The sequence below is a fragment of the Typopeltis vanoorti genome, chromosome 13 (assembly GCF_054136105.1).
Source record: "Typopeltis vanoorti isolate ZY-2024b chromosome 13, IOZ_Tvanoo_1.0, whole genome shotgun sequence".
In the NCBI taxonomy this organism is placed as follows: domain Eukaryota; kingdom Metazoa; phylum Arthropoda; class Arachnida; order Uropygi; family Thelyphonidae; genus Typopeltis; species Typopeltis vanoorti.
Window position 1 is genome coordinate 70466462 of NC_143561.1, and position 24585 is coordinate 70491046.

Below are 24585 nucleotides of genomic sequence, written 5' to 3' on the forward strand. Positions count from 1 at the left end.
AATTTTCTTGATATCTTTATACTGTATTTCTGTAACATGTGTTTATCTAGGACTTCACAAAAATTCCATGTGTGTATAATTAATTACTACTCAGAGAGTTTCAAGAGAGTTTTCAACATACAGAACATTCAATCGGGGTGTGTTAGGATTTGAAGCAAATGATAAATCTCCCTGACTGGCTGAAAGATAAACCACAAGAGCAAGATATATCCGATAAACACAAGAATATTATCCTTCATTATCTTTCATTCAATTCAAAAAAAATAAAAACTTCTTTGTTTCGTGGTACAAAAATCTACTTTTCCAATCAGTAATGGTTTGAGTTATAATTTCATCAGCAGTGTTGCAAATAAATATAGCTTTACTCCATCTCCTGCCATTCAAGAAGTTAACGTTTGGCTATCCCTTGTCCTTATGTTCAAGGAATCATTTAGCTGTAATTCCAAACGACAGAACATTATACTGTTATAAGCTTTTTTCATTTTCTAGTTCATGAACTAGTTTGTAGTTCACCTTCTGCTGGCATTCCCCAGTTCTTATCAGATACCTCACATCTGTTCTTTGTTTTATTTTGGGACAGTCCGGGAGATTGCCACAGTTTATTTACAAACAAAAAATATATCAGGTATTATGAGTCAGTACAATCTGGAGATGTACTGACTCACTTCTACACAGAGAATTTGCTGAAAGAAAACTGCCATTCTGCATAAAAGTAAACACTTAGAAGGGCTGCGTAAAGAAAATTACAAAATTTTATTACATTGCACAGATTTGGTGGACTACGTTTAATTTCTCATCAGCATTATTTCAGTGTTTTGTTATTACTAACTCTTGCTATGACTTAGTTACAATGAGGATGTACTATTTTTACTACAATTTGTGATACCATATTGGTGTCATTGACCATTGTCATCTAAATTGTGTACTATTATTTAAACAAGTCTTTGTACTGAGGATTCTCACAAAACTATGGGGAAAAAAATTTATTAATACAATATGTAAGTATACCCATTTTTAAAATTCTTATCATTATACTAATGTCTCATAGCCTGAGTTACCTCAGCATTTTAACTCAAAAGCAGTTAGCCAATCATCCAACCTCAACAGAGCTATGAAACTTCTGATAAGGGATGTCTCAATAAGGTGAGTCAATTTCTCTCAGAAATTGCCACAAAAGTTATGAGTTTTTGTGTTCAGAAATATAGACCTATCTTTGTACTGCATTGTTGTTCAAATAATTTTAATGACTATTTTCTTATTGAAAATAGTGGTAACTTAATATTTTGGATTTTTTTTAACTCTAAAAAAAAAAATAGATTTTGTATTATAGAATGTTACAATACACTAATTCTACATCACTAAATTACTGTCTGTTAATCTAAAATAGCAACCATTTTTCCAAAAAAAATTTTTTTGATAAATCTCTCTCTGGGTTTTTAAAGGGAAATTTTTTGAGCAACAAAATTAGCAATATTATGCTGTTTTCTCATTATATGTTTTGGAAAGCATGCTGTAATGTAACAGAACCTTTTAGTTTTCCATACACAAAGAAATCTCTCACTCTTTATTTCTCCATCACCTTTTCATCCTGCAAAACAGGCAAACTGGCCAGAAGAACACACAATTTACACGTATAACACATTGTCCTCATAGCTTTAGTTGTTTCGTCTATAAATCCAAAACATCCAACCAACCAGTATCTCCTTCACCTTGAATAATACTATGCTCATCCCAAATTTTCTGTTTTATACTTTATCTCTTGTTAGTATTACACTCTCACCAAAATGTTAAAATCTTAGAAGTCAATGGCAGATATTCAGCAGATGTCTGCCAGTTGCATAAGTAGATGTACACATGCAGTATTACAAACTAATAGGCACTCATCATTTGTCCTCTAGTCTGGCTGCTTGTGCCTTCTTGGAACAGAAGCACTTAAGTTTGCAAGTTGCTTTCAGGAAACATAATTTTTTGTAATTGATGATTTTATTAATGATATTATTGACAGTTATTTAGGATGATTATTTATATTCTCTTATGTGTAATTAACTACTTTATAATTACCACCACCACTGCCACAAAAGAAATTGAAGACAAACATATGTCATTTCCACACACCAAAGATTGTCCAAACCTATGCTGCATCAGTGCATTGTTTGCGGAAGAGTTTAAAGAGAAATCAGCTGATGTGTTTCTTGCAGGTTAATTAATCTGATACATTTGAAACTGGATAGCAAGTGGATGTTGACTAACTGCTGATCATATTCTTAATCAAAAAAGAAAAGTGTAGAAATGATGGTAACCAATTCAGCAGAACATTCCTTTCTTTCGAGGTTACACGGATTTTAAACACAATTTATAAAGACAAAAACGTGTTAAAGCAATTACTTATAATTATGACATAATGCTAGGTTTCGGCCTGTATATTGAGATCATCATGAGGAAAATATACACATGAATAAGACAATGAATAAATTTTTATTATATTTTATTTTTGATTTGTTCAAAATAAAATTTTAAAAAATTAATAAATCAAAAATAAAATTAATTTTTTTTATGCATAATAAATCTAATAATATACAGATGATTTTAAAAAAAATTACAGCAGAACTACATCAAATGCATATTTACAGTCCTTTTTGTCTTGAGGTTTTCTTTTGTTGGGATTCTGCCATCATGTTCTAGATGCTATATGGATTGCAGATTGGTCTTCCAAATTCTTGGAATTACTAATCCATCATTCTTGTTTAGATTAGGATGATGAAGCTTCCTTGAATTTTCTTTCAAACCAGATTTTGGTACTGTGTAAGGACTTGGCACCCTTCCAGTTAATTCTGTGACATGTTTGGAGTGCATGGTCTGACAGGCCTATTTTACCATAATGAAGGAATTTCTCCTGGGTGGACAAGTAAGGAATGGGATCTTTGGATGAGCTGAGTATATTTTTTAATTTTGCAAGAGGGTTGAAAATTGCCTTAATATTGCATTTCTATAGTGTTCTATTTATTTTTTTCAATATTCCCCTAATGTATGTTATGGCTATGGCATTTTTGTAATTTTTTTTACCTTGCATGACATTATTGTTGATCTTGTTTTTTTTTTGTTGTAGCCTTTTTTTTTTTTTTAAAGTTTTGGCTAATGATTTCATATTCCTTCTTCAGCGCATGCTCATCAGAGCAAATTGTTAGTGCTCTATGTTTGAGGGTGCTGATGACCCCTAGTTTTTGTGTTTGGTGGTGGTGGTGGTATGAATCTTTGCCTATCTGTTAATCTGTGTGTAGGTGTGCAATATACCATGAAGGATAAACATTCTGGTGGAAGACGTGTCTAGAAAAAGAATAGTTATTTTCAATCACAGTGGTAAATAGGATATGTTTGTGTTGTTTGTTTAGGTGACTTAGGAATGTATTTAATGTTTGGTGGCTGTGGGACTGGATGGCGAATATATTGTCAGCATATCTGAGCCACACTTTGGGCTGTAGACTTGCTGAAAGCTTGTTGCTTGAAGTCTTTGTATGGGAAGAGTGGCAAACCCATGACCTTACCTTCTTTTTTGCAGGTAGAAATTATTTAGCCACACAATATTCAGAACAAAGTATGTGGGCAAAGAGGGCTGTGATATTGGGTGGAAATTTGTTCTGTACGAGAAGAATCATGTCTGTGATTGGGACAGTCATAAAAAGGGCAGTTGCATCAAAGCTGACTAATAAATCTTCATTGTTGAGTGTGATGTTTTTTAATTTTGTTATGTTTTTTTTTATGTAGGAGGGAGGGTGGGATGACCTATCAACTTCTTGAATGTAGCCACTAGTTTCTTGGCTAGGTGATATTTGGAGTCATTGATTCCTTCAATTATCGATCATAGTGGTGCATTTATTTTGTGTATGTTTAGCTGGCCATAAATTCTGGGAGCACAGGCATACTGCGGTAACAGCTTTTTAATTTAATAAAATAAATTTAGTTTAATCCTTTATCCAAGTGTGAGCAAACAAAGTTTGCGCCTGAAAGTATCTTCAGGACTGGGGTAAGGTGGTGCAACACCAGGCAACTCCTTGCAAAGGTGGAGCAAGATACTATCACTCCTATCAGTATCTCCCATAATGCAAAACACATCTCCTTGCGGATATGTCTAATGTTATGCATTAAGGGAAGGGCCACTACCCAGACTAGTTTCGACCTTTATTGAGGTCTCTTCAGTGGGAGCCAGGCCCAAGTGGAGATACCAGTCAGAAGTTTGCTCACACTTGGATAAAGGATTAAACTAAATTTATTATATTCTAACCAAGTGAAAAATAAACTTTCAGCTTTTTAATTGTTTCCTCCAACTAAGTGATGACTGACTTGATTAGTTCTGTTGTTTTTCTTTTTCATGCATTTTGTAGGATTGTAGTGAACCAATTGGTATGTGTCGTGGTTGGATACCAGTTGGTTCATTTTTTCCAGGTTAGCTGTTTGATCAAGAATGACTATAGCATTGCCTTTGTCTGCCTTGGTGATTTCTTTATTATTTCTTAGAGATTTTAGGACAAATTTTTCTACTTTGGTAAATTGCAACTGAGTTGTTTATTATGATTTAGTATATTGGTTGTTTCTATCATTATTTTATCAGCTGTTTTGGGGGCAAGAAATTTTAGAGACCTCTTTCAATGTGGTAAATGAATCAATTCAGTAGAATATTGTCCAATTTCTTTTTAAGAATGGGATACTAAGTATTTTTTATAAGGTGGCACACCTAAAAACAGGAACCATATATCAAGGTCAGGCAGATGCGAGATTTGATTTATATAGTTAATTATTTCATATGGGGTTTCTCCCTTTCCTCTTCTATCCCTTAGGACTGGTTGACCATCCTAATGAGGGAAGTATGTATTTTATGACTGTAGATCTGTGTGTTTCATGGGGCCAGTTGGCCTGTTCTGAAGGATGAAAAACCAGAGTTTCTGGGTGAAAAAGCCCTCTGCTTCCATATGAGACCAGCTAACTCACCTTTAGTCGAAAGAGACCAGATAAAGGTTTCTCACATCATGGATGGAATTGAACCCAGGTCTATCTGACCAAAGGGCTTAGTCTATACTGACTGAGCTACAGAGGCTCATTTATATAGTATTGTAGTTGTACAGGGGAGAAGTAGCATCTAGAATGGAAGAGGATACTTTTTTAGACTGAATGATTATGCACTACCAAAGGTCAAAAATGAAGAAGAGGAATGGTTATACTGCCATCAGCAATGCAGTGTATACAATATTCGTGCTATGGGAGAGAGAGAACATCAGTGAATAAGGGTATAGTTGAAAGCATCAAGTCCTGGTGTACTCTGGCATTGGGGGAAGAAATTTGACAAGATGAAGCAATTTAACATGTGACATAGTGAATGACCAGAGAGGTTGCTGGCAACTCATTTACAGAGTAGGAAACAGACCATATGCTGGTTTGGTGAGCTAGTCCTCTATACCAAATCTGATTAAATGTTCTGGAATTGTTAACGGCACACATCACATTTAAACAAAATCCATAAAAATGTTTTCCAAACATTTCTATTTGCTTATGTTTGAATAAGGGCTAGGATATCTGCTGTGGATAGTGGGAATTCGTAGTAGGAAGTGTGGAGGATAGTAAGAGGAGCCAGTTTTTTGGAGTAGACTGAATATAGGCTTGTTTCCATGCTGTAAGATAAATGATGAGTGGGAAAGGATGAAAATAAAATAGGTGTTATTCTGGAGCACAAGTTTTTAGAACAATAGAGGGAGATAATACCATCAGGTCCAGATGACTTGTTGATATTCAATCTTTCAGAATTCTTCTAATGAGACACCAGAGAAGGCATGGATAAACTATTCTTGGTATTGCAGGAAATAATTTGCCATGGTCATCCATGATGCCATCCTTATTGTTGGGTGATGTTACCATCCAGATGTGAGAGTAATGAAAGCATGGGAGAGTAGAAGCTATGCCTGAGGCTACTATCAAGGGATTTACAAGGCTAGACTGCTATTTGAACAGGAGGAAAGTTCAACAAGAGTTTTTTGAAGCTGTTAGGAGTTGTGGTATAGGCTAAGTGCAAAGCTGGAGTTTTTGTCTTGAGTCAGGTATTATTGGTAGTAGTAGTAATGCATGACACCTCCATGGGGCCCAACAATTTACTGCAGTCAGGCACTCTGTTTGCACCACATAACTTTCACACAATTCATGATTTGCACGTATGTTCTCTGGTACTGGTTTGCCTCTTTTTTTCAGGAGAATGAACCTAATTAAAATCACTATTTATAAGATAGGAGATAACTCACCTTCATGGCAAGAATGGAAACTTTTTTCAAACTGTGCTATGGATATGTTTTGCTAAATTTTTTCCCTTTCACTGCCATAGCACACATTAAATATATCAAGGCTTGGATTGTAGGTAAGGAATTTGAGTAAAATGGGGGATGAAGGCCTTAATTCCAATTAGAATTATTTCTGCTATTTGCTCGTAGCAAGCATTTGTATCAGGAAAACAGATTATACCACATTATCTTTCCAGCCAACCAATTTGTAGATATTCAAGTTTCCAAAAAAAAAAAAAAAAAAGGTAATTTCACTGTTTGGTGGAAGAAATTGCATAAAACATAGTTAGTAAAACACAGATAGTTAAGGATTAAGATGACTGTTATTGACAGATTACCATCAAGATATGACAGGGTGAGTAGCAATAATAGGAGTATTTGCTACTTATTGGTAAATCTTCTGATGCATTACTATCATGTTTGGTCTTGTGCATTATCTAGCAGTGGTCTGTGGAACCACTTTACATGATGTATCTTCAAATGGAGAAGGTACTAGTCCCCCCCCCCACCAGTTAATTATGGTTAGGCATGCCCAAAATGGTGTTATATCCTCTATTTCTATATTTTGTCCCTTTTAGCCTTTAAGGTTAGTCTACACTTAACTCGTTGTTCTCTTAAACCCTTCCCCTTTTTAAACAAACAAAATCTTTGGCCGCTCTTAAGTTTAATCACGTGTAGGATACTTAATGATTAGGTCTTTGTCCTAAAATGAAACGCGGCCATTAAGCATATCTTCTGAGACAGTCCACCTGATAAGCATTGACAAATTTATTTTTTAACTGCTCCAGCCAATACCGAGGATAGATGAGACTCTTATCCAACTCTTAGCCATTTCTAACTTCTGTTCACGATATTCTTCCATGCAGCCTTGGTCCGCTTTGTTAAATTATACACGTGGGTTCTTCCCGCTAAGTTCGATAATATTTTTATGAGTGGCTATTTCAATTCATATACTAAACCAGATCAGTCAGGTACTAAGAAACATATTTATTAATTAAAGAAATGATACATGAAAGTCTTATTTCTAGGTAATCTGAATCAAATTTTAGTAAGATCTCTGGTTCATTACTACTAATGAAATACACAAACAAATTTGCTTGGACCACCTCTATATGTAACCTAACATTATCTCATCACAAGTTATCACACATTCTACACTCACGTGGTCACCAGTTATATCACTTAACACAACACAATTAATTCATACAAATTAAATAGAGCCCTTCTAGGCAGACAGTTCTCAAACAAAGATGGGTCTATGCCAAGTTGGAGGCAGTTCCTAAAGTTCCATATAATAAGTCCACTACACAAAATGTTCTTTGGAAAACACACAGTTCCTTAACTGTGAATATATAATACAAGAGTCTACATTACCATCTTTGAAATGATACTCATTCCTTTCTTCTGCCTTGTCTGGGCATCAAGGCTTCTTCTCAGTCTGCTGCTCGTCTGGTCACCTTCGACAACTGTATGGCCAGATTCTCAGCGGGAAGGTCGATATGGCTCAGGAGCTTAGCCAGAATGGACGGCATCTACTACGTTTTTTTCCATCGCACGATATAGCATAGCTATCCTAGTCCAATGAAATAGCTAGCCGTATTCCATACGCTGCGGCAGACGACTCATACCTTCCACGGCCATCCTGGAACTCCTCCGTAGGTGCAGACTGGACCAATGTCCGAGAGGTCAGGAAATAGGAACCAAAAAATTCCCGAGTGGTTTTGCTTGACCTTTTTGTTTTCATGCTCTTCCCAGCGTTTCTCCTATATCGCGATGCCTGCCAACGCGGTCGCATGGGTTTTCATCACGGCATCTAGCTCCTTCCACTACATCGCACGTGCTTTTGGCATGTTTTCTTAGAAAGCACTCTAGTTTCTCTTACTCGTAATCCCCCCCCCAGTACACGTACCACTGGGCGATCAAAAGGTGACCCTTGGACTCTGGCTTACAGATTTTGCTTTCTTATACTACATGAAATGGGATACTTTACATAAATTAATACCTTAAATAAATTTACTATTAGACTTCCTACAAAACAGGTAAAGTCTCACATATTATTCATATTAATTATTTCTTCACTTCTATCTTTCTGTTATTTATATATATGTACATGGCGTTCATTGTCAAAACACAACATTCTCTACCTATAATCAAGGTCAGTTGTTCCTGAATAATCTAATGTTATGTCCCACTTATATTTAGATTATTCAGGACACAACAATGGGTTAATTTATCTGGCAAACACAGTTATTATGTGTTTGCCAGAACCCTGTTTTTGGAAACAGACTACATCCAGCACTGCTATTGTAGGGGCTTCCATAGCTCAGTCAGTATCTATAGTGCCCTTTGGTTGGAGAAAACTGGATACGAATCCCATCTGGAACAGTAAGAACCTTTATAAGGCTTTTTTTTCATCCAACAAAACAGCCAGAACACATGTACTTAACAGAAATAATTAATTGGTGCCTCATAGCTTAGTTGCTTCACTATAATTCAAAACATCCCTAAGAAAAGGTCAGGTTGGCTTGGTTGAATTGACAGCACATTTTAGAGAATGATACCACTTTCCTAAACATTCTACTAAGGAACAGTATGTATGTTTTATAAAGAACATAACTGCAGTATATTGTTGATTTCTAAGATTACCTCCGTTTGATTAAGGTTTAACTAACACCTTAATCAAGACCTTGATTACATCTGAATTACCTCATTAAAATTTTTAAACTATGATTGTCACTATATTTTTGTCAAAACAGAAATATGATGGAGAAAATTTTGGTTTTTGCAGGAAATTCTGCAAATACTGGAAAGGATATTACTTCTCCTACCTTAACTATTAACAAGGTGAGTGGTTATTCTTTAATTCTTAAAACTTAATGGAGTTAAATTCTTATAATTCCTATGGTTAATAGTAAAAAAAAAAATGAACTCTTATAGGCAAAAATCATGAAATCAGAACTACTGGTAAAACATATACACACTTGAGCATTATGACTCACATTTTTTTTAATAAGTTATTAATCAGTGTTAATTTTTTAAAAGTTTAAGTTGGTCATGTAAAAATGATTATAATGACATCTAAAATCATATTCTGGTTTTTCACAGAATGAAGACGTAATTATTGAGGAATACAATCCTGTTTAATAATTTGGATATTTCAACTCTGTCACTGAGTTATCAGAAGGTAAAAAGGTACAATACAAAATTGTGATCAGTATGTATACAGGGGAAGTGGAAACACTGAGTTTGGAGCAGTGGGTAACTTTTATGTTATCATTTCCTATAATTTGTAGAACTTCTTACATAACTATCAATTGAGACATGGATGACGGTTCAGGGGACAGCACTGCAGATTCTAAGAAAAGCCTTTTTGTTTGTATTTGCTGCAGTGTAATGTATGGCCATCTTTTTCTGTTTTATTTCATGGGTAATATCCAGGGTATGGTCTGTTAGACCTAACTGTTCATAGATGTGGTGAGTGTATTTCTAATAAGTGGATGTTAGCTGTTTTTTCAGTCTGTTCTCTGTAGGCGAACAAACCTATAGATGTGGAGAAATCTTTAGATACTTAGATCTAGAGGGAAGGAAGCTGATCTTGAATGATAGTTAGTTTGATGTAAGATCTGTAAGCTAGGAGATTTAATCCTGTCTATTTTTTAAGCATTTTGTATATAGGAATGATGGCTGCTTTACTGTAGTCTGTATGTTGTGGAATGGGGGAGTTATATTTAATTTTTGTTGGGATTTTTTCATTTGCTAAGAAAATATTATGCGTGTGTGTGTGTGTGTGTTGGGGAAGGGTGGGAAATCATTTGTGGATATATATATATATCTGTTTCCATTATCCTCCATATACTGAGAAAAAAAGGCACTGTTTGAGATATCTGGGCCATGTGGCCAGTTACAGAACATCAGCCATATGTCATAGCCAAATGGTAGCAGTCTATAGCCTTATAAAGAGGGATAATAACAACCGTCTTTATTTGTAGATTCCATTCTGTAGATGGCTATGCTGCAAATGCACACTGCAGCCACATAATTCTCAATAAATATGGATGTGTGAACCTTACCAAGATATGGGAAACATTAATATTAACCCCTTAATGCACCAATTAAAAATCAGAAAGTGGTCGTTTTTTCCACCAATTTTTTTATTCTTTATTTTCTTTATACACAAAAGAACATTAACAAATCTTGGAAAAAAACACAAAAAATGTCTCTTTTTGCAAAAAAAGGTTAACTAAGAAAAGGTCATGCAGATAATCTCAGTGGTGTTGGGATATTTGATGGACGTCCACTTCTTGAAATTTTAGTTTTATATTTTTCAATGGAGAGTTCGATTACTTTGAGGCGAAAATCAAGTGAATCCATCTTGCTGCTAGATTTTTGGTAAATCACGAAAGCGTTCCACAGTGCCAGGTCTAAGAGATGAAAGAAAATCTTTTTATAATACTCTTGCCTCTCTTTCTGGGTACAACATACAAAGACAGGTGTTGATCAACACAATCAACACCACCTATGGTATGGTTGTAATTCAACACAAGTTGCGGTTTTTTTATTCTTCCTTTGTACGTCTATATCTACCATTGATGTAGTGTGAATGGTAGAGATAAGGGAGATATCCTTCTTGTCCTTCCATTTCATTACACACACTTTCCCTCTCTGAAAACCAATTACTTCTCCAGTTTTAAATTTTTTATTCTTCAATTCGCTGGGTACTTCTTTTCGTGATACGCGTAATGTTCCATAAATATCAGTCTTATTTATTATCAATAGATCTGCTAATCCAGGTGAATTATAGAAATTGTCCCTAGTCAAACAATAACCTTTATTCAATAAAGGTTTCATCAAAGTCATCACTACTTGTGAAGACATTGAGAGATTGCTAAAATCTCTGTCCAGAATGGTATTCTTGTCAGTATAGATTATAAAATTATAGACATATCCACTTTGTGATTCTCATAATAAGTATGTTTTTATGCTGAATCTGGCCCTTTTGAGAGAAATGTACACCCATCCCAGACAACCTTTATAAAGCAATAAACTTTCGTCAATAGTCACCAATTTCTCTGGCATAATCGAATTGTCAAATTTTCTATTCAAATCTTCATAAATTGGCCAGATTTTGTTGAGTTTTGGGCGAGGGTGATTTGCTGCATCAAATTCATCATTATTTGAAAAATGTAGAAATTGTTTTATGGCCTCGAAGCGTTTCCCACTCATACAATCCGAAAAAAATGGTGTATATAATAATGGATTTTTTGTCCAATAATGACTGTATTGTGGTTTTCTTACTATACTTTGCAAAAATACTCTGATTTCATTTGGATTTGTGTCATTATACCAAGAAGTCTTTTTCTTTACCACGGGTACGACTCCTCGCATATCTATTTGTTTCATCCACAACACGTTGAATCAATTGATCATCAAAAAAAAGCTCGAAGAAATTTTGGCAGTTGTAATCGCGATGATGCAGCAGGCAATAGTGGACAAAAAATGTGCAAACGCAAACGAAATAGCTGATACATGCCCTTGGCAACTTTTCTCGGCTGAAAGGAAATAGGCACAAAATTGTCTAGCGTGTATATTCGGTTGTATTTATATGTGAAACCAAAATTCATGGTCACTCATATTAACTTGGGTGCGCGGAAAAAATTAAGTTTCTTGAACCCGAGTTAAATCGGTTGAGTGCGTTAAGGGATTAATGACTCTACTAGACTCAGTCTGTTTCTGTTTATTGTCAGCATACATGCTATAATATTGCATTATCTCCTGATGATGCATCTGTGATAGAGAAAATATATTGAATTATTAAGCAGAGTTTAATTCTATTCCTCAGTGCTATATCTTCTTTCCATGAAAGTAGTATAAATTCCATCTAGAATTTAAATATACAGTGACAACTTCTAAAATAATTCTGATATGTTCATTTTAGGGTTTTATTAATGACAAGTCCAGAAGTAAAGCAAATGGACAGCAGCATAGTAGTCAACTAGACAGAAATTTTGAGACTAAATCTGGCAGGCAAATATCAATTAATGTTGATCAGAATAGGATGCCACCATCTTGGACTCACACACCTACCAGTAATGCTTCTGATAGGAGAACAAATAGTGGGCATTCAAAATATTCTTTCTCAAATGAGAACCATCACGACAAGCAAAGGTTGAATGATAAACTAAAATATGATAAAAATCAATCTAGGGCATCATCTAGAAAAGAAAAGAATTATAATAACCAAAACACTATGTCGTCGTCATCATCAACATCATCAGAAAGCAAAAATTATCCTACAAATGATTTAAAATCTCCTAATACCACATGTCACAATGATTTAAAACCGGATTTATCAAATCCTAGAATCAAAGACTATCGATGGAATACTTCTCATTCTGAAACTGTGTGGAATATAGGCCGACAAATGGATTTATCCAAGACAGGAAACAATTCAATTAATAAAGAACAAAATGTAAATAGGTATACATCTAAACCTCCACAACAGTCTTCAGTTTTAGTGTCAAGTCGTGATCCTCAACCTTTACTTCAACATCCTCTAAAGCCAGGTGATGAAGTACTAGCAAAGTATTGGGAGGATAATAAAGTAAGTCTCAGTTTTTAAATCTCTCTCTCTCTCTCTTTTTAGTAGTTAAATGGTCACTTTCATTGGTTTATCATAGATATTTCATTGTATTGTATCATCTATCATTCCTTAGGATTTCTGTATAATGTAATAGTTGCTGATATTGCATCAGAATTTTTTTATGCTATAAATAGACAACAAGAGCAGAGCTAGTTTTTGCATTTTTGTGCTGAGATCGCTATGACTAGTTATGTGCAGTTAATACCTCACAGAAAAAGTGATTCAAACTTTGAATAGAGAAGGCTATTCTTCTTGTGAAATAGCTAAAAGGGTGTTCTTTAGTCAAACTACTGTGGTACAGCTGTTGTCAAAAGTGAAGGAAACCAGATCTACTGAAAGGAAGAAGGGAAAAGGAAGAAAACCACTGTCTACACTATGCCCAGATCAAGTTCTAATGCAGCTCTGCCTCAAAAATTGCCATGCGTGATCTGGAGACCTGAAATGGGACTAGGAAGAACAAACAGGAATTGTGGCAAGCTCTGTGACTGTCAGGAGAAGACTCATTCGACAGGAACTGATAGCCAGGTCCCCTAAAAAAGAAGCTCTTGTTAATCAAAAAAGATGAGATTAGCCCCATTAAATTGGTGCAAAGAACATGCCAAATGGACCTGTGATCAGTGAAAGAGTAATTTTTTTCTGATGAGAAAAAGTTTAACTTGCAGGGTCCCAATGGCAGGCAGAGTTCGAAAATGATCATTTTTTGAACTGATATAAGTGGCATAACGTATAAGTTCAATCCTAACTGTTTGGTGTCAACAGTCAAATTTTCAGCCAGTCAGATGATCTGGGGGCTGCTTGTTGTATCATGGTGTTGGTCGTTTGCATTTGACAAAAGGTTCAGTGAATGCACAAATGTACCAGTAAATTTTTGAATAATTGCTGGCTACTATGAGAGACTATTTTACCGTAATGACGAACTGCATCTTTCAGGATGATGCCCCTTGTCATAGGGCAAAAAGTGTAAGTAATGCTATTATAACCCTAAAATGTACCATAAAAATTGAGTTTAATACTTAAAAAAGCTTTAATTTTTGTTGCAGGTTAATAAGTGGCCTTTAATTTTTCAGGAAATGACAATGTATACTAGAATATTAATTAAAAACTTTGATCAATACCTTCCTATATTTCGGCAATGCAACATTGCCATTTTTAGGGATCACAAAGCAGTGACAATGATATATGCATGCAGGCACTATCACTAAGCAAATGAGGCTGAAAAAAGACAACTGAAGTCAGCCCTAGAGTCTTAAAGGTGCCCCTTAGCAGGCTAAATTGGGTTGTCTTGGCTGTTAGACTGATGTTCTTAGAAGGCAAGCTTCCCAAATTTGGGGCAGTCTCATGCACCCAAATTTGTTGTGGTTTGGCAACTTTTTTCAGAGCTGAGGCTGATTCAAGGAATAATCTTTCATACTTGTACTTGCTGTAGTGTAATAAAGTGGCCTTTTCAGCATATTCTGTGCTGGGTGTCCAATGCATGGTCTGCAAGTCCTGAATGACTGTATTGGTGAAACTGGATGTAGTCCTTGTGTTCGGATATCCTGATAATGGCCGTAGTAGGACCTACTATATATCATTGTCATTATTTTGTGATCCCTGAAGATGGCAATATAATATTCTGAAATATAGGAAGGTATTGGTTAAAGTTTTTAATTAATATTCTATAGTTTGCCCACCGTTTGTAGGTCTCTGCTTGGCGTCTTGTCAAGAATAGTTAATTCATGCTGAAGGAGAGAAAGAAATGAAGGACGTACGAATTGGTTGCCAACACGCGAAATCATGTGCTTTATAGGTAAAATTTTTTAACTGTTATACAAGCAACATAGTTAACTACAATAATCATAAAAGAGAAGTTAATTTTCCAACCTGTAATAATAAACAACTCATCCCACAATACGGACTGATACCCTATTATCGGAATGGATTCTCCTTTTTCTGACGTGCAGAAGTGTCGAAGGATCTCTAATCGATGGGCGAAGAGTAGTATATGTTGGCGTTTCCTGAAAAATTTAAAACTATGTATAACGAACGTATAAGTTTATCTACAAGAATTCGGTTAATAAGTGACTCAATGAACACTCGATTCAGCGAATATCATGGCCAGGAAACAGCCCAGACCTCAACCCCTATCGATAATTTGTGGTACCAAATAGAGACTGGAATACACAAGAAGAAGCCGAAAACACTTAAGCTGCTCTATGAAGCCATTATAAGGGTATGGAACCATGAATTGGCAGTTGCATCCATTGGGAAATTGATTTTGTTAATGCCAAGCTGCAATGAAGGCAAGATGAGGACCCACAAAGTACTAAATAGCAAAAAGTGAATTTTTAGCTTTGTATGTTAGTAAAACCGTATAATTGAACTAAATTTTTATACCAGTATTTGTTTTTCCAACAATGAAAATATCACTGTCCACTCCATTTTGAAATATTTGTAAATTTGTCAAGTTTGTTGTCATTTCCTAATTATGTCACATCTTGTACTAAAAAGAGCCAAATATTAATCAAAAATAAAAATATTATATTACCTCCATTATTTGTAACAATTATTGTGTTATTATCTCTTTCCAATTAGGCATTCAAATTTAATTACAAAAAAAAAAAAAAAACATGATTACAGCAGGTGATGCAGTTTCTATGAATATGAGTGTATATGTATACATATATATATATTCTGTGATTGGAGTGAAAAAAGAGAGCCATACTTCTTAACTTTACTTAATATTGAGAAACAAATGTTTCTTACCAAAATTAATAGTGTATCATCAGTGTGAAGGCCAAACATGCATTTCAAAGAGAGACAGAATATTGTTAACCTAAAGGATCATAAGAAATAGATAATTCATAATTTTTGTGGATGAAATAAACGATGCGATGAATGTAATAGAGAAACAAAAAAAAAAAAAGAAAAGCCAAAGGGATGGTAGTGCATGTAAGCATAAATTATTTAATTAGTAATAAATATAGTAGGATAGGATATATGAAAGGATTGCTGGAAGAAGTGGGAAAAGTGTCAGAGAGAGAGAAAATTGTAAGTTTATTACTGAGTATGACTACTGAGTTAATGATATGAATGTCAATGAGTATGATTTTGAATGTGATGGAGAGGGGGGGGGGTGGAGCTTGTACTGTGTGAAGTTAGCTTGATGGTAGAAAATATAAGAGATGAGGCCTGCATTTAATGGATTTGGTATCAGGAACCCATAGAATAACTCATTTATTGAGGTGAAATCTAATGCAGGAAGTCAGGGAAATTAGATCACCTTGAGAGAAACACTGAGAATTTGTGTGTTTTGTAAGTTCAGCTTAGGTATGCAATATGATAATGATATGAATGTCAATGAGTATGATTATGAATCTGATGAAGGGGTGGATCCAGGGCTGTATTTATACTTTTGGAGGCCCAAAATTATAAATTGATTAACTGAACGTCTATTTCAGTTAATCAAACTCATACGCATTTTTTTTTTTAGTTTATTGAAAATAAGTCGACATTTCCATAATAACTCATTTTAATAGAATAAAAATAACACAACATTGGTATACATATATTTGCATTTAAAAAAAAATTATAAAAATAAATCAGTTCAATTATAATTTTTAAAAAAAATTATAACTAAAAGTTTTTTTTCTGGCTTTGGTTTTAGCAAATATATCTAAAATGTCATCCTAATTAATCGAGGCCATTACATCTGATTCAATGCATAATAACGATAGGTCACTTGTTTTATTTTGCTGCAAGTTGCTTCTTAAATAATTTTTTATTCGTTTAAACACTGAAAATGAGAGTTAAGCACTTGCATTTGAAATAGGCAAGTGCTTAACTCAAAAATATGTTTAGAATTGTTTCTACGTTCGAAAAAGTGTACCTTAACCCATTGTTTATAAATTTTTACATATTTTAATTGAAAAATTTTCTTCCTTGATCATTATTAAACATTGCTTAGCTTCACCAATAAGTTTTTCTGAGTCAATATCAGCCCCATAAGATTGTAAAATTTTGTTAATACTAGTCTTGTACTTGTTTTGAGCTATATCTTTCTTCAAAAAAAAATGCCAAACATATCTGTCTATATAGCTTTTTCCTCTTTCATTATTTTCCAAAATTAGCTTATCGCAAAGATATTAACAGTATTAACAATGAAATTTTCTTTCCCATGCAATATACGAGTAATCTCAACATTAGATTGTGAAATTTCGTCACACATTTTTTTTCGTTTTTTCACTCTTTACTTCTCATCTTTAAATTTTGTGTCATCTGTTAATAAATCTGCTTTTTCATTTAATAAAGCAGCAAAACTATTTCTTATAGCTAAAATAAAACCAACTACATACTGTAACCAATTATTAGCTAAACACAAATCCATATCGGAATCTTGTAGAGATTTACTAGTAGCATTTATTCATTGTAAAATTTTGTCCCACACAACTATTAAAATTGCTGTTTCTGAATTGTCAAAATGATGATGCCAATGATGAGCTCTCTAATTTAGAAATAGGTTTTTTATAAGGAGAAATGGATAGTTCAAGTAATTATTATTATTATTATTATTATTATTACGGGCAACTCCAGGGAGTCATTCAACTCATCGAGGGAGGCCCCAAATCATATTCATCACAACTATTCGACATTCATACAGTATCTATCATACCTCGCCTTAAACTCATTCACTGTCACAGCATCCACCACAAACTCTGGGAGCACATTCCACTCATTCACCACTCTAAAAGTAAAGAACCCAGCTCTAACACCTTTGCTAACCACACTTTTGCCCAGTTTCCATGGATGTCCAATAGTCCTCCCACAACCAGCCCTGTTCTCAAAAATATCTTCTGAATTAATTTTATAGAAACCCTTCAGTAATTTGAATGTCTCAATCATATCTCCCCTCCTCTGCCTATCAACCAATTTTTGCAACCCACAAATCCTCAACCTGTTCTCATAAGGTTCATTCCACAGACCTGTAATCATCTTGGTCACTCGCGTCTGGATCCTCTCCACCTCCTCCCCATCAAGAAGAAACCTAAGTGACCAAATGGGCACAGTAGTCGAGATGGGGGGTCTTATCAAGGCTCGATACAGAGGAACAATAACCTGCTTGTCTCTGCTTCTCAACGTATTCTTCAGCAACCAAGTGATTTGATGAGCTGATTTGGCCACTTTTGCAATGTGCCCCCTAAAATTCAACTCCTTATCCACCAACACTTCTAAATCTCGTGCCTCATCAATTTCCTGGAGTACAGTTCCACCAATGTAGTAAACTTCTGCTAATCTTTTCACCCCAAAATGTATAACCTTACATTTTGCCACATTAAATTGACATCCATTCTCCTTAGCCCAGACCTCCAATCTATCCTAATCATCTTGCAAAATTTTGACGTCATCTGCACTCACTATTGCCCTTCCCAACTTTGCATCATCCGCAAACAAATGAACCGTTCCTCTCAGATCCTTTCCTATATCATTAATGAACAAATTAAACAGCAGTGGTCCAAGAACAGATCCTTGTGGCGCACCACTAGTCACAGGCCGTCTTGTGGACTCTACTCCTGAATAAACTACTCTCTGATATCTCTCCGTCAACCACCCTCCTATCCATTTCACCAACCCTATATCCATCCCCATATGCTGCAATTTACTGATTAGAATTCCATGTGGTATCCTGCCAAAGGCCTTAGCAAGGTCCAGTAGAATCACTGGAAACCCATTACCCTTATCCAGTTCAGCTGTCACTGTGTTATAATACATGAGCAAGTTACTGAGGCATGACCTACCCTTCACAAAACCATGCTGTCCCCAATACAGTATCCCATTTTCTTCTATCCAATCTTGTATTTTCCTCTTGACTATTTTCTCCAAGACCTTGATAATGATTCCTGTTATGCTGATTGGCCGGTAATTTTCAACAGCAGCCTTGGAACCACCTTTATGCAGCAGAACTATTTTCCCCTCTTTCCACCCCCTTGGGACTGACCCAGACCCGAGGTTCAAATTAAACAAAATGGTCAAGGGCACTGACAATTCTTTAGCTGCTTCACGTACGACACGAGCTGGTATACCATCCAATCCCACAGATGTGTTTACATTGAGGTTCTGTAATAGACTAGTTACCTTTACTTTATTCATTACAATTCCAGTATAAGCTGTTAGTTCTTCCATTCCTGCAATGTCACCACCTGGATGATATACTCTTGTAAAGTGCTCGCTCAGTAATTCCACTATATCGACTGATTCAGTTACCTCCCTACCCTCAGCATTTTTTAAGATCATTCTACCATGGACATTTTTCCTTTCACTTGCAACATATTGAAAAAACTGTTTGGGATTCTCTTTAGCCTGCATGGCCAATTTTCTTTCGTAATCCGCTTTTGCTTTTCTTACCACCCTTGTTACCATCCTGGCCTGAGCTTTATACTGTTCCTGCACCTGCTGGTCACCTTTCTCCTTAAATTCCCTCCACAATTGTTTCTTTTTTTGCAGCTCAAGCTTAATAGTATTATTCATCCATTTAACCCCTACTTGATTTATTATTCGGACTCTTGGTATACAGTCAACCATTGCCTCCTGCAAACACTTCTTAACCACCTCCCATGCACTATCAACATCCAGCCCTTGCAGTTTTACATGCCATGGCGCTGAGCCAAGCACACACACACACACACACCTAAGCTTGTCATACTTACCAGCCCGGTAATTCCTCATGTACCCTGTCTTAATTGTAAATTCCACTCCTTTAGCCACCTCCCAAGTCATGACCTTATGGTCACTCTCACCAATTGGTGGCAACATGGTCATGTTCATTACAGCCACATTCTCAGATGCAGTTACTAGGTCAAGCACTCTCTGCCCCCTGGTATTTTCCACTACATGCTGCCGCAGATAGTTGTCCCTTAATAACCGCATAAAATCCAATTCCTTCCTCCCATGTGCCCTCTCCTCTTTCCAGCCAATGTTACCATAATTGAAATCACCCATAATAATTACCCTCCTTCCACTCATTTCTTCTATTTGCCTATGCATACTATCCCCACCATCTATTCCATCACCTGGTCTATAGCAGCCCAATTGTATATTTTGTTCTGCTAGACTCTATCTCACACCAAATAGCCTCACATGTGCTCTTTTGTCTATCCTGCAGTTAAACTTCTATACTCCTTGGCTGCAACTCATCAGCTATCATCAATAACACTCTTCCCCCCTTTTTATTCTCCCTGTCACTCCTGAACACGCTATACCTGTCGCATTCAATCCCACTAGCTTTATCATCTTCTGTCAGCCATGTTTCACTAATACCAACAACCCGTGGCCTGGAAGTGCCAACCAAGGCCAAAAACTCATCCTTCTTGTTCTTAATACTCCTGGCATTAGTGTACATGAATTGCAGAAGCCCATTTGTCCCATCCCTACTTTGATGCCTTATACTAACTATCCCATTCTGATTTGTTGTCCTTCGTACTCGCTCAGGCATATTATACTCATTCATACACTCAACTGCCTCCCTAAAGTCTGCATATCTACTCCCCCCCCTTAATAAATCTAGTTTCCCTGAGTCTGTACATCCACTTCCACATCATTCATCAATAATAACCGCAATGCCTCTAACCGCGTAATGCCTCTTTAATTTGTTTATATCCATGGTTTCAAAGCAATATAGAGTCAGTCTTGCGGACCACCTCATTTCACTTAGTCTTTTAACTGTTAAAGATTTTTTTCTAAATGTTTACAGAGTATAACCCATCTTCTTCCAATTATATATTATTATTATTATTGTTCCGGGGAAACTCCAAGGAGTCGACAGACTCATCGAGGGAGGCCCTAACATCATGTCAAGAACAACTATTCAACATTCACACAGTATCTATCATACCTTGCCTTGAACTCATTCACGGTCGTAGCACCCCACAACAGACTCTGGAAGCTTATTCCACTCATTTACCACTCTCCAAGTAAAGAACCTAGCTCTAACACCCTTGTCAACCACGCTCTTGCCCAGCTTCCATGCATGGAAGCTGGGCAAGAGCGTGGTTGACCACGTCATAATTTCAAACCAGTCATATTTTCAAAAATATCTTCTGGATCAATCTTATAAAATCCCTTCAGTAATTTGAATGTCTCAATCATATCACCCCTCCTTCGCCTGTCGTCCAATTTCTGCAACCCACAAATCTTCAACCTATTCTCATAAGGTTCATTCCACAGACCTGCTATCATCTTGGTCACTCGTCTCTGGACCCTCTCCACTACCTCCCCATCACGAAGAAACCCTGGTGCCCATAGCTGGGCACAGAAGTCCAGATGGGGTCTTATCAAGGCTCGATACAGAGGAACAACGACTTGTTCGTCTCTGCATGTTAAAGTATTTTTCAGAAGCCAAGTGATTTGGTGAGCTGTTTTAGTTACTTTTGCAATGTGCCCCCTAAACATCAACTCCCTATCCACCAACACTCCCAAATCCCTGGCCTCATCAATCTCCTGGAGTATGGTTCCACCAATGTGATATACTGCTGCGGTCTGGTTTCAACCTATTAAAGGTTGAAACTAGACCGGTTTCAACCTTTATTGAGGCTTCATCAGTGAGTAGCTAGACCAAATTAATACCAAAGGGTATAGCGAAAGGAACTTATATACTCTGCTATACGAGTTGTCAAAAAGGTGCACCCATTAAGTTACTTAAATATAAAGAGCCAATAGGCTTCATTTCGGCGATATAAACATTATTTAAACACTCCTAAACAAAAACAGGCTACAATAGCCGTAATTATAATAAACATAAAATATTTTTTTAAAATATCAGTTAAGTCGTTTGCTTTCACAAACACTAATCCCTCTCTTAAAATCTTTCTTTTTTTTTGGGGGGGGGAAGACATTGTGCATTCAGTAGTTATTTCAGAATAACTGATATATAGTATATTTAAAATATTATCTTTTTACTTTCTCCCCCCCCCCCCCCCTCCTTTTCAGTTTTACCGAGCTATAATTCATGCAGTTGCTGGTAATGGTGCTACCTGTGTAGTTCATTTTGTTGAGTATGGAAATTACGAGGAAGTTCTAATACAAGACATACATCGCTTTACTTCCTCTGAATGGGTAAGTCATTTGTTTTTGAATAGCTATAGTGCTGTAATATAATAATATAAGTATAATTATTATTATTATTATAAAAATGTACTTTTTATAATATTCTGCTATTTCCATGTCAAAAGATATCCTACCTTTTATATGATCTATTCTGGCTCAAATTTCTCTGCATCCTTTTGTTGCCTTTGCCATTCTCCTAAGTCCAGTGACTCTATTCCAAGGGTATAAAGAAGCTATGTAAACAGTGCAAAGAAGAGTTACAAAGATTATATAAGGATTATGGAATTTAGATTATGAGGGCAGATTGTGAATATGTGGACTACAGACTCCAGTTAGCAGGAGAAAGAGGGATGATAATAGAGGTCTGTAAACCTCTGAATAGAGGTTATAGGATATCATATCATATAGGACAGTGTTTCCCAACCTGTGTTCCGTGGACCCCCTGTGGGTCTGCGAGTAATTCAAAGGGTGGTCTGCGGAATAGTTTATTTTCATTAAACTTTATCTTATCATGTTGCTCACACCTGGGATATTTGCAATGTATATCTCTGGCTCTTGAGGCCCATGGTTTAAGTAAAATTTAACACGAATGTTGGTACCGTTATTTCTTTCCTTTGTAAAGCAGAGGTGAATAACCAACCCTTTGTAATTTAATTTAATTTAATAAATTATAATTTATAATATATTGGTTTTAATAATGGAATTGTCAGTTATTGTTTAATCTGAGCTTAAAATGTACTGAAGATGCCTGTGACACACAGGCGAAAATTATACTATTAAATAATCTTTTTACATTATTAATTTTGTATTAATATTATATTGGGTTTGAGATTTATAATTTATATTATAAATAAATTTTATAATATTATACAAGTGTTTTTCTCGTTTAATATTCAGTTTTTCTGCTTTTGTCAAATAATTGAGTTCACAACGAAACTTCTGATTTTCAATTTGTTCACAATCTTATTTAGATATGGATCGGTGGTTAAAGTGTGGATCATTGAAATGCAAGACAGACGATAATTCGAGTGGATCTAGTGTTATCGAAAATAGTACTAGTACCGATAAAGTTCCTTCCCTCAAAAAATCATGCAAATATTGTCCATCCTATTTGCAAATGGGATTTTCCGTTCTGAATAAAGATGGCGAAGACAGACCACAGTGTATTCTTTGTTGCGAAGTGTTATCGAATGAATCTATGAAACCGTTGAAGTTGAGACGCCACCTTGAAACAAAACATGGCAAATCAGTTAATAAGCCAATAGAATATTTTCAAAATAAAAAACTGCAACTTTGTAGTTCACAGAATTTAGTTAAGGACATTGTGTGGAACAAAAAATGAAAAGGCTGTTCTTGCCTCTTACGAAGTCGCATTTCTGATTGCTAGAAATGGACAATCCCATACAACTGGGGAAGATTTAATTTTGCCTGCGACAAAAGCGATAACAAAGAACTTGTTTAGTGAAAAACATGTCAACGAGGTATCTCTAATATCGTTATCTGACAATACTGTGAAAAGAAGAATTGACGAGATGGCTCAAAATGTGAAAGATATTTTGCTAGATCGGTTACGTCATAGTGAATATTTTGCGTTGCAGTTGGATGAAAGCCACGATATTTCAAATAATGCTAATTTGCTAGCTTTTGTGCGATATGAACATGAAAATAAAGTTTGTGAAGACTTTTTGTTCTGTGAATCATTATCTCTTCATACAACTGCTGAAGCTCTTTTCAAAGTTGTCAATGACTTCATAACTGCAAATGAACTTCAAGGGGAAAAATGTGTAGGGATCAGCACAGATGGTGCTCAGGCAATGTCGGGAATACGTAAAGGTTTGGTCGCACGTATCCAGAAAGTCGCACCTCTTGTGAAATGGACACACTGTTGTATACACCGCGAAGTACTAGCTACACGCCATATGCTCTCCAAAATGAAAACCGTTCTAAACGAGGCAGTAAAAATTGTCAATTTTATTAAAGTCCATCCTCTTAACAGCCAGTTATTTCTTGTACTTTGTAATGAAATGGGAAGTGATCACGAACACTTATTATTTCACTCAGAAATCCAATGGCTGTCCCGGGGTAAGGTTCTGATGCAGTTGTTTGAGCTTCGTGACAAAGTAAGGTTGTTCCTCATAAACTCCAAATTTGAGTTAACACACTATTTAAATGATTTCACATGGCTCTCATCTCTTGCTTACTTGGCAGATATTTTTAACATCTTGAATACTCTTAACTCGAGCCTCCAAGATACATCTGTCACCGTGTTTTCTGTGCAAGGCAAGATAGAGGCAACAATCGAAGTTAAATTTGTGGTGCAACCGTATCGAGAAAGGAAAATACGATTTCTTTCACATGCTGAGTGATTTCAGTGAACAACCACTTTCTAGTGATGTTGCTGAAAGTATGATTGAAAATATGAAGTCATTGGTGTCTCAACTACGTCTGTATTTTCCGCTTTGTCCTGAAAAAAACGACTGGATGAAAACTCTCTTTCTATACTCGGAATATGAACTTCCTTCTGTCGAAGCAGAACAACTTATCGAGCTG

General features: G+C 35.7%; 1 protein-coding gene across 2 annotated transcripts in view; it reads left to right on the forward strand.

Moving 5' to 3' along the window:
* Window positions 1–24585, forward strand: part of LOC150100273 (tudor domain-containing protein 3-like) — a 200131-nt gene that overhangs the window by 152324 nt on the left and 23222 nt on the right. For both annotated transcript variants that reach the window (XM_090402783.1, XM_090402784.1), the window contains exons 10-12: window positions 9106–9161; window positions 12253–12918; window positions 21919–22044. In XM_090402783.1, coding sequence (XP_090258909.1) covers window positions 9106–9161; window positions 12253–12918; window positions 21919–22044 — 848 coding nt within the window. The remainder of the gene's footprint in view (window positions 1–9105; window positions 9162–12252; window positions 12919–21918; window positions 22045–24585) is intronic.